The sequence below is a fragment of the Myotis nattereri genome, assembly GCF_964212035.1.
Source record: "Myotis nattereri genome assembly, chromosome: 8".
NCBI lineage: Eukaryota > Metazoa > Chordata > Mammalia > Chiroptera > Vespertilionidae > Myotis > Myotis nattereri.
Genome location: NC_138083.1, coordinates 34,731,764 through 34,743,087, shown reverse-complemented (window position 1 = coordinate 34,743,087; position 11,324 = coordinate 34,731,764). Strand labels below are relative to the sequence as shown.

Genomic DNA, 11,324 nt, shown 5'->3' with positions numbered 1-11,324 from the left:
TGATTTTTCAGGACACAAAACCCTGCCCTAAGCTTTTCTGATCTAGAAACAGAATTTCAGATTGGATCTGAAGAACCCATGCAGGGCCATAACGTCATAGTTGCTGTCAGCTCATTCTGATACCAACAAGCACCCAGTGAGGGAAGCACTCCAGCATCATCCCTGTTTTGCAGGTCAGAACAAGAAGAGAGGTCAATTAGCTCAAAAGTCACAAAGCTAGGAGCAACCTAGAAGGACTAATCCCCTTACCTGCCCACCCCTGCCAGAATTAGACTTTAACTTGCAGGTATATATGTAAAGGCAAAGTACAGGTCTGAGGACTATATCAAGCCCAGGTCACCTGAGGTACATAGTAAAAGGCAGATTTTCAATCTCCTGACTTGAAATTTCTGGGGATGGACTGTAGAAATATGTTGTCAATCAAGTTCCCCAGGTGATCCTGAAGACCATCAGTTTGAGGACCACCAGCATGAGTGAATCCTAAATCCAAGCCAGAAAACCCATCTGTTTACTTATCCTCCATGCACCACAGAACTTGCCAAGCAAACCAAGCAGCTTATTCAAATTTACTGTACCAGTGACCTAACCTGAGTCAGTCACATTAACAGAATTTATGTGCCTCAGCCTAAAGAGCCAGGTCAACAGACTTAGGTCAAAGGTACAGTTTCAGCTTCACTCTTTCCAAGCTAACTTCTCAGTTGACATTACCCAACAGTATCTTCACAAACTCCATGCACTCCTGGAGGTATCTCCTTTTTTACATTACCAACACATATGGTGTCAAATTCCTTCTGAAGATGCATACATAACACCATTCACTTTAGAGGAAGTAATGTGGGTGTAACTCTAGTCAAAATCGTCAAGTTGGGTTTACAAAGCATCCAAATTGTGGCAGGTACTCTAAAGATCATACAAAAAAACTGCCCTCTACCCATTTAAGTTATTTCATATTGAAAATGGGAGCAAGTCTCCTTTTGAATTCATTTCTTACAGGAGAGAATTTTAAAAAGGAGGAAAAAATGGTGAAAATTTTCATGTTTATTTTATAGATTAAGATTGTGCTCCCGGCCTCTCAAACATACTTTCAAGAAAAAGGGGTGGGGGGGGGGGGAGAATCTCCCCATGGTCCTGCTGTATATCTCAGGAGGAAATAGCCTAAAAAGGCTATTTTCACAGGAGCTTGGCCAATCCTTGGACTTCTGGAAGACCTTTCATAGTAGTATGAGAATTTACAACAGATGGAGGCTGAGAAATGCAATGTGAAGAATAGAGGGGAAGAAACGAATAGGCTGAGAAATAAGCACATTTGAAAAACAGTAAAAGATTTTTAAAAGATCAATACTAATTTAAGAAAGAAGTATCAGTACCTTATCATTTGAACCTAAAAGAACATACCAGGGCAAGACAAATTTCAGAAGACATGACACTCTTGAAATACAGAATTTTATTTAGAAACTGCTTAAAAGTAGAAAAAAAAAAAAAAAAACCCTGTCAAGAAAGACCAGGTGGAAAATGGGTTCCCAATAAAATGGAATTTTAGGGCAACAAAAGTCTAAAGGCCACAAAAGAGAAATAGCACCACTGTTATTTGAACAATGGCTAGTTACTTGCATTTTTGGCATTGTTAATCACTGAATCTGGGTTTCTCTCTGAATTTCACACAGAGCATGCACTACACAACAATTTATTATAAAATACCTGCTTTCTACACACATTTTAGGACAAACTACCACCATCAACAAATCAATACAATTACATCAGGGGCTGAACAAGCTCAGTAGTGGGTGACACACATTTTGCAGAATTCTGCCAAACAAAGGAACTGAATAGAAGGTAGGCAAAGCAAATGAGGGGTGTTAAGGAATGAAATAGTTTAAATATTAATAATTAATTCAGACATGGTACTGTATTTTCTGCAAAAGAAAATTAACATTTAGTAACACGCTAACGAATTTTATCTCCAAGGAGATTAGTGCACTGGCAAAGTATTCTGATAACAGTGGAGGGCTGTGGACAGCAGGTACCAAAAACAGCCAGCCTTGCAGATCTCAGGGTAGCGATGGCCTTCGCTGATCACTCCCTTCGTCAGAAGGCCAAAAAGAACTTGCAGCATGATCACCTGCCTGCTGAACTTTCACTCGAAGCAGTAAACTTTAAGGAGCCAAAGAGGAGTCCCCAGTGGGCCAGGGATGCAGGAAAACATGTTAAATGTAAACTTCAAAGACAGCAAAATGGGACACAAACCCCCATTCAAATCCCAGAGATGTGGGCAAGTCCCCAAAAGTAGTTGTTAGATTTTAAAACTGAACACACCTCATTTCCCAAAGACACAATACACAGAAATTTCAGGGGTAACTGGAAAAATCATCAGAGAAATGCTTAATGAATGTCAAGCTATTCAACTCAAATATCTCAGGGCTGAAATATACCCTCTATTCATTCAGCCAACAATGCCTCTTGCAGAGATGCAATTGGTCAAGGACACCAAATGGCTTTAGAGAGCAACTTTTAAAATTTTCCTTCTGGGCCAAGGTTAGGCCTATGAAGATTCAAGCAGCTCTGCAAGGCCTGTGAACAGCAAGTTCTAAAGGTTCCAAGTTCTGGCCCTTCCTTCCCAGACACAAGGGCAACACACAAACTCTCCTATCAGGTTACATTTTATATTTTGAAATATGCAAACGTAATTTAAATACTCTTAAGGCATTCTTTTATTAAAACGTTCTCTGCCAAGATTTCACATTAGCTTAAAATTAAAATCAGTCTTTACATTTCACTACTGAGGTATCCACCTCAGCGTATCACATAAAAACACCTTCCCCAGCAATCAGTGTTACCAGCATCCATATGGTGAGCCCATGGTCAGCCTCTTTGTTCCCTAAATGAACCAACTAGATGTTAATACTGCTCTGCTACAAGGTAAAAGCTCCTAACTCAAACTTATTGAAAAAAGAGTGAAACTTCTGCAAAGTGCACTTTAAGAAGAGGTACTTTTTGCTTATGGAAAGAAACCAGTGAGTCCTCTAAAAATAATAAAAGGGAGTATTTTACAGTTAAGCACATGATTTGGAGTGAAGAATTCGGATGTTGCTCTGCTGGTCCAAGCTGTTAATACTCTTCTTGTTCCTCCTGTGGGCCCCCTTCATCAGGTATCACAAAGCCTTCCTAAAATAGGAAAATGAAATGGAAAGCTATTACTCAACAGTGAATGATCAGCTTCTAATGTGGGTTCACTTTCCTCAAATTTAGAGTCCTGCCTCTACCACACACTTGGTATTTAATGGCATAAGGCCAGGGTACCCCTATTTTATTCCTTAGGCAGATGAATCACATCTCACAAAATACAAACACTGAGCACAATCAAATGGTAATGGACGTGTATACATTGGCCTGATTATAGTGATGATTTCACATCATCAAGTTGTACTTAAATATGTGCAGTTCATTATGTCAATTCTACTTCAATAAGATGCTTTAAAAAAAAAAAAAAGTTAGCCCGGCTGGTATGGCTCCGTGGTTGTCAACCCAGGTCATGGTTGATTCCTGGTCAGGGCACATGCCTGGTTATGGGATTGATCCCCGGTAGGGAGTGTGCAGGAGGCAGCCGATTGGGGTGTGCAAGAGGAAGCTGACCCGTGATTCTCTCTCATAATTGATGCTTTTCTCTCTCTCTCTCTCTCTCTCTCTCTCTCTCTCTCTCTCTCTCTCTCTCCCCTTTCCTCCCTCCCTCCCCCTTCTTCTTTGTGAAATCAATTAAAAAAAAAAAAAAAAAAAACACGAAAAAACAAGTTACCCTCAACAATCCCTAAGGTCACCATAAATTTCAGTTCTACCATCTCCTCTCAATAAACTGCCTATACTATAGGCAGCTTTTCCTTTATACATTCCTTTGACAGCATTTAGGACCATGCCTGCTATTTAGGAGTGTTGTGGGTGTTGTGTATACACATAAACATGTCTGACCCAACACTAGTATCATGGGAAATCAGATTTGGGGCTCTCACCTCATACAAGCTCTAGGGTATTCTGGCATATACTAATAGCTACAATAACATAAAAATTACACTTCCCTTCAACCATCATCTTATTTTTTTTTTTTTAACAAATCTCTATGGCTGAATTTACTTAAGATATGACTCAAGTAAAATAATACTCAAAAAAATAAAATAATACTCAGACTAGAACAAGAACCCCTATATCCTCATCATCTTTGTTTTTGTTATCTGGCACAGAGCAAGCCTAAAATAAGAATTTATTTAACAAATTATTCACTTTTCAGTCGTTTTAATCCCTCAAATTTACTTGATATGTTTGAAGAACAGTATTAATAACAACATGTACCTTTTATCTGTATACTACATATATACTACAAAGTACTTAGACATATACTATAGACCTTGCTAGGAATGCAGAAAAATTATAATATAGCCACTAAACAGTGGATACAGCAAGATACCAAATCCTAAATCGAGGAAAAATCAGTCTTCCCTGGTCAGCTAATGTAATGATTAATATCAGCAGATTCAGCCAGACAACATAGCTCAGTGGTTGAGCATAGATCTATGAACCAGGAGGTCATGGTTCAATTCTCAGTCGGGGCACATGCCCGGGTTGTGGGCTCAATCCCCAGTGGGAGCCATACAGGAGTTGAGCAATGATTTTCATCATTGATGTTTCTATCTCTCTTTCCCTCTCCCTTCCCCTCTGAAATCGATAAAAATGTATTAAAAAATATATACAGCCATAACCGGTTTGGCTCAGTGGACAGAGTGTCAGCCTGCGGACTGAAAGGTCCCAGGTTCGATTCCAGTCAAGGGCACGTACCTTGGTTGCGGGCACATCCCCAGTGGGAGGTGTGCAGGAGGCAGCTGATGGATGTTTCTCTCTCATCGATGTTTCTAACTCTCTCTCTCTCTCTCCCTTCCTCTCTGTAAAAAATCAATAAAATATATTTTTTTTAAAAAAAAATATATATATACACATATCAATATATATATATATACACAGATACATATAGAGACACACACACACGCACACGCACACACAATCAGATTTGGCTGTGTAAACACATGGATTCCCAATAAATCTGACCACAAAGCACTTTGAGGAAATGGGAATCAGACAGTCTTGGGAGGGAGGAGCAAAGGTACACTCTGACAGCTGTGGGCAGCACATAAAAAAGGAGCCATGTGCCTGGCTCTCCAGAGCATGAGAGGGGCCCTGATAAAATGGAGGCAACAACTCAGGCTGAGGGTTCTAGGCTGCAGGGTGTGGAGAGGGGATGGTGCAGCATGATCATTTTGTGGCACTCATCACCTATCAGTAGCCACAAACTACAGAAGCAGGGCAAACCAGCCACCTACTTCTTCCTATTCCTGCCTCAAGGGCTCACAGACCTCAAGGCAAAGGCTGAAGCTGGCAGAAGTACCCTCTGGCTGACTTTGAAGAGTCAAAGATGAAGTCCTTTGTGAATGCTATGCTGGAACTCGACAAGCATCAGCACTGAGTTTGCCAAAACCAACCAGATAAAATTCATTTTCTCTTAGGTGGCAAAATGGCAAATATCCTCATGTCAAAACGTACATCTGTGGCATAGAGAATGTCCACAATCCTCTGCAATACAGGGTTGTTTTCCCCCTCGTTCTCCTGGCAAATCAATTCAATGTTCCTTAGCTTTCCAAAGTAGAAATCTCTTTCTTTCTCCAAGTCTTCGACAGTAAGTTTCAATACGTTGACCTGCACAAGACATTAAAAAGGGTGAGAAACTTGGAATTCATGTACCAATAACATATCAGACAAACATCTAACCCACAAGGAGATATGGTCTTTCATCAAATTCTCTAACATGGACAAAAACCCATTTTAGTTTAGTATCAATTTTCTCCAGCCCCAGATAAATAACATGGGCTTGCCTTAGCCGGTCTGGCTCAGTGGATAGAGCGTCGGCCTGTGAAATGAAAGGTTCCATGTTTGATTCCGGTCAAGGGCACATGCCCGGGTTGTGGGCTTGATCCCCAGTGGGGGACTTGCAGGAGGCAGCCAATCAATGATTCTCTCTCATCATGAATGTTTCTCTCTCTCTCTCCTTCTTCTTTCCTCTCTGAAATAAAATAAAAATATATTTAAAATAAATAAATAACATGGGCTTGTTCATGGCCACCTTAAATATAATAATTCTCACAAAAGGGCAGACAACGCCATGAACATTCAAGAACTTCTAAGGCATTGAGAAAAGATCCAGGAGCCTGAGGCAAACATAGAAGCCAAATCCAGCCCAGCAGGACTCAATCATAAATTGAGTTCTTACCATTGGTCCATCAAGTTCATATATTTTTGCATGTGGAGGTCAATGGAAACAGAGGGTCTGGTCCAGGGGACAGGGTAGAAATGGCGAGCCAGGAGGTTCCAGTTAAAGATGACTAATACTAGCCAAAAACAGCTAGGACGGAGGGAGGCCTGGGCACAGAAAACTCAATGGTTTTTCCCTTCCACTCCTCCTGTATATTGGGGGAAGCGAGAGGGGCGGGGGGGCGGGGGAGGTCCTTAACTCAGAAGAGAAACATCTTCTGTGGAGAATGTCCTGGCACCTGTCTGTCTCTGAAGAGTCTGAAAAGGGAGAGAAGACAGTGGAGGTAGGGAACAGACCCCACCACATTCCACTGCTAGATCCCTCCACTGAGCACCTCATCTGCTCACCGTACATGCAGCAGGAGCTTCTAGGAGCTCCACTGAGGGGCTCTCATTTCCACAAAGGGACAATAAAGAAATAAATCTCGGTGCTTAGGCCAGGACTCTTAACTAGCCAAGAGTAATAAAAGTTATAACAATTCTCCCGGTCCTTTATGTATTTTAAGCATGGTGCATCTTCATTCCAGTATATTTGAATCTATGGCATGTGAATTCACTTTAACTCTCACTAAATGTAAATTACAAGGCATAACATGCAGCATAAAATCCTCATGGAATTTACAGGCTAGCAGCCGTGGGCAAACTACGGCCCGCGGGCCAGATCCGGCCTGTTTGAAATGAATAAAACTAAAAAAAAAATACCGTACCCTTTTATGTAATGATGTTTACTTTGAGTTTATATTAGTTCACACAAACACTCCATCCATGCTTTTGTTCCGGCCCTCCGGTCCAGTTTAAAAACCCACTGTGGCCCTCGAGTCAAAAAGTTTGCCCACCCCTGGGCTAGGGGCACATGGAAAACCAAGCCAGGAAATCAAAGGTAAAGCAGATGGGAACAATTTGGGTAGCAGGGAATCTGAGAGCCAGAAGGCACTATAGAAACCTAGTCTGAACTCATAGCTGCAAAAACTGAAGTGAACAGCTGATCTAGCTTCCCTACAGCCTGATGAAGAAGCCAGACACAACCAGAGGGATCAGTACTGCCCCTGTCTAGTTTCCCCTTCATAACCTGCAGTCAAGAACCATCCAGAGATGTGGAGCAGATGACTAGAACCAGCAAGACCATTCTATCAAAGACTTCTTTTTAATTTCAGAGAGGAAGGGAGAAGGAGAGAGAGAGAGAAACATCAACGATGAGAGAGAATCATTGATTGGCTGCCTCCTGCACCCCCCCTACTGGGGATCAAGCCCACAACCTGGGCCTATGCCCTTGACTGGAATCAAACCTGGGACCCTTCAGTCTGCAGGCCGACGCTCTATCCACTGAACCAAAGTGGCTAGGGCTATCGAAGACTTAATGTTAATATTCATCATAAAAGGCCTGAACAGACCACATCAGAAGAATCAAGAAATACCTTTATCAACCACAGAAATCACTTTTTAAAATAAATGAAAGTTTCAATAAAGTACTACCATTACCCAGTAGCCAGCAACACTAAATTGTCAAAAAAAACATAAACAAAAACAAAAAACAAACTAAATTTTCCATTTCCCCAAATTCTCCCCACCCCAGCTTTTAACTGCTGCCAATTGCCTTTCCTTAAACCAGTGGTTCTCAATCTTCCTAATGACGTGACCCTCTAATACAGTTCCTCATGCTGTGGTGACCCCCAACCATAAAATTATTTTTGTTGCTACTTCATAACTAATTTTGCTACTGTTATGAATCGTAATGTAAATATCTGATATGCAGGATGTATTTTCATTGTTACAAATTGAACATAATTAAAGCATAGTGATTAATCACAAAAACAATATGTAATTATTTGTGTTTTCCGATGGTCTTAGGCGACCCCTGTGAAAGGGTTGTTCGACCCCCAAAGGGGTCGCGACCCACAGGTTGAGAACCGCTGCCTTAAACTATCAGCCCCAATGTGCAATACAAAAAGGAATAGAAGGGCAAGATTTGACCAACCCCAGCAATGGGAAGCTGCCTTGGATCTTCAGTTGCAAGATCCAAAAGCTGGGAAAAGGCCTTCTAATCACATTAGTGACCAAGAAGGAAAGGAAAACCAGAATACCTTAAAAAGGTATGCTAGCTCATATTTCACTAGTGCCTCCCTCACAAATCATTAAACCTTCTCTGGCCTACACATCATCCAGGGCACCAGAACCCAGCCTTCTGGGCCCCACCTACAAGATCAAAGAAGCATTCCTCCTCACTATCACTCAATAACTACAATTCCACAAGGAACAGTAAGTACGCACTATGTCACTTGGCACTCCTCTAAATGCTTCTTTGTGAGGTTATTAAAAATCTGTGGCTACTAATCAATATCACTCTTAGAACATTCTCTTGTAGTAAAGTAAGAGCTATAATCTAAGAAGCCCCAAAAAGAATGCTTAGAACTTGCACTGGCCCATTTGGCAGCTATGAGCCACACGTGGCTATCTGAGCCCTTGAAATGTGGGCTTTCAAATGTAAAACATCTCATAATTATATAAATATAATTATTTATATTGATTATGTCAGAATGATATTTTGGATATATGGGTAATGTGTTATTAGAGTTAATTTAACCTTGTTTCTTTTTACTTTTTTTTAATGTGGCTATTAAAAATTTCAAATTATATATGTGCCTCACATTTCTGGTTCACATTCTGTTTCTATTGAAAAGTGTTGCTCTGGAATAAAATCAAATAAAGGTAAATTTCTCCAGAATGACTTAAGAATGTGGAATTGCTGCAGATCTCCCAATGATATGAACACTAGAAGGTAATTTGTATAGAATACACTCTTCTCTTATCCTAACAAACTCATCTGGCTCTACTTCTCCTATTGGTCATAACCCCAGACCTCCACACCTTTGTTAGGGCCACAAATTCAAATATTTTCAGGGGCCAGAAAGATCATGTAACAAGGGAGTAACAGGATGTGGGGAAAGCCTTTGGCAACATGAAGAGAAGCTAAAATCAGTGGATAGAGCGTCGGCCTGCGGACTGAAAGGTCCCAGGTTCGATTCTGGTCAAGGGCATGTACCTGGGTTGCGGGCACATCCCCAGTGGGAGGTGTGCAGGAGGCAGCTGATCGATGTTTCCCTCTCATCGATGTTTCTAAGTCTCTATCCCTCTCTCCCTTCCTCTCTGTTAAAAATCAATAAAATATATTTAAAAAAATAAAAATAAATAAAAAAATAAAAATTTTTTTAAATTACAACCCTCTGCAGCCCTAGCTGGTTTGGCTCAATGGTTTGCGGACTGAAGGGTCCCCTGTTCAATTCCAGTCAAGGGCACATGCCTGGGTTGCAGGCTCCATCCCCAGTGGGGGTCGTGCAGGAGGCGACCAATCAATGATTCTCTCTCATCATTGATGTTTCTCTCTCTCTCTCCCTCTCCTTTCCTCTCTGAAATCAATAAAAAATATGTATAAAAAAAACACAACCCTGTGCAGACCAAAATATTTCCGAGACAGGGTTGAACCAGCTGAGTATGAGCTGGGTTCAAATCCCAGCTCAAGTTACTTAACCTCCCCGAGCCACACTATCCTTATCTGTAACACCTCATAGGGCTAATGTAAAAGTGAAATTAAAGTGCTTAATAACATAATGGCATACGCACTCTAAAAGTGTGAGCTATTTTTGGTTTTGCTATTAATGTTCGAGTGTTCCATACAGGGTATTAACACTTGTGTACTCATTTCATACGCAAAATATTTTATTCCTGTGAACTTTTAAGAAAAACTTCAAGACCTATCTCACTGTATCAAGACAACGCACAGGAACCATAATAACCACAACTGCCATTACCCTATTTATCCCAACACCATTCCAGGCACTTGACATACATCAGCTCACGTAATCCACTCAACTACCGTGAGCAAAATATGATGAGCCCACTTCACAGGAGGCAGTAAGTTCAGAGAGATTAACTGACGTGCTCCAAGTGGCAGAGCCGGGATAGTCCTCAAATCTATGCATCCCAAAGCCTGTGCCCCCTCATACAGGACACCAGCTGAGCCTCTGCCTCTTCTCCTGAGGGTTCGAGATCAGCCCTGTGCTGGTCACCCGGTCTCACCACTAACAACCCTCACTCTGTTTTTCTGACACTGCTCCCTGTGTACATCCAGGCCTGAAAACCGACAGTTACAGGAAGTCTCCAGAACTTCTACACTTCAGTGACAGCACCCAGAGGCTGCTCAAAGCAGCCACACTAATGGGGCTGGTGACCCAGTCACCTCGACACTCCTCAGGCACCCAGGACCATGAGCCACATGCAAATTAGAGAATAAATTAAAAAACATGATCTTTGGGCAGGCTTTTCTGTCCTGGTTTCCTAGATGCAGGGACTGGGTCAGGATTAAAACAAAGTTGTGACCCCCAGGTTTTAGGACGTGGCTTTTGGGAAAGTAGAAGAGTCCAATCTCAAACTCACTAAGATAACAAAGCATCGCAATTTTAAAACTGGGGTTAATCAAGAGAATCATTCAAAAGCAAACAAACAAAATAACTACCAGGATTAGTGAGAAAATGTTTAAAAGTCTAAATTTGTTCTGATCCATAGACCTGACATGTATCTTCAGGATATTAGTTAATCCTAAAGAAGACATTTCAGAGATCAACCGAAGGACTTGTATACATGTATATAAGCCAAACCAATGGACATGGACAACAGGGGGATGGGAGCATGAGTTTGTGTGTGGGGGGGAGGTTGGGGGTTAATGGGGGGGATGTGGACACATTTGTAATACCTTAACTAATAATAAAAAATATATATATATATTGAGTAAAATAAAAAATAAAAAAGAAGAAGAAGACATTTCAAACCACTGACCTATGAAGACCAGAAGAATAGGCTTTTCATATGAGGTCTACTCTCAACTTGGATTACAGCAAAGAAACTTTAAAATCCTTTTTTAAATATTACTCAGAAAGAAAGTCTCCTTTATCATTTTCAGAGCAAAAAATTCAAGATACTCTGAA

The 11,324-nt window shown here is 41.1% G+C and overlaps 1 protein-coding gene across 1 annotated transcript in view; it reads right to left on the bottom strand.

The window, feature by feature from the left end:
- Positions 1-1,424: 1,424 nt before the first annotated feature.
- The window catches only part of MAPRE1 (microtubule associated protein RP/EB family member 1), a 30,005-nt gene continuing 20,105 nt past the window's right edge, over positions 1,425-11,324 (bottom strand). The window contains exons 6-7 of the mRNA XM_081096995.1: positions 5,581-5,733; positions 1,425-3,162 (exon numbers count right to left, since the gene is read on the bottom strand). Coding sequence (XP_080953121.1) covers positions 3,106-3,162; positions 5,581-5,733 — 210 coding nt within the window. The 3' untranslated portion in view covers positions 1,425-3,105. The remainder of the gene's footprint in view (positions 3,163-5,580; positions 5,734-11,324) is intronic.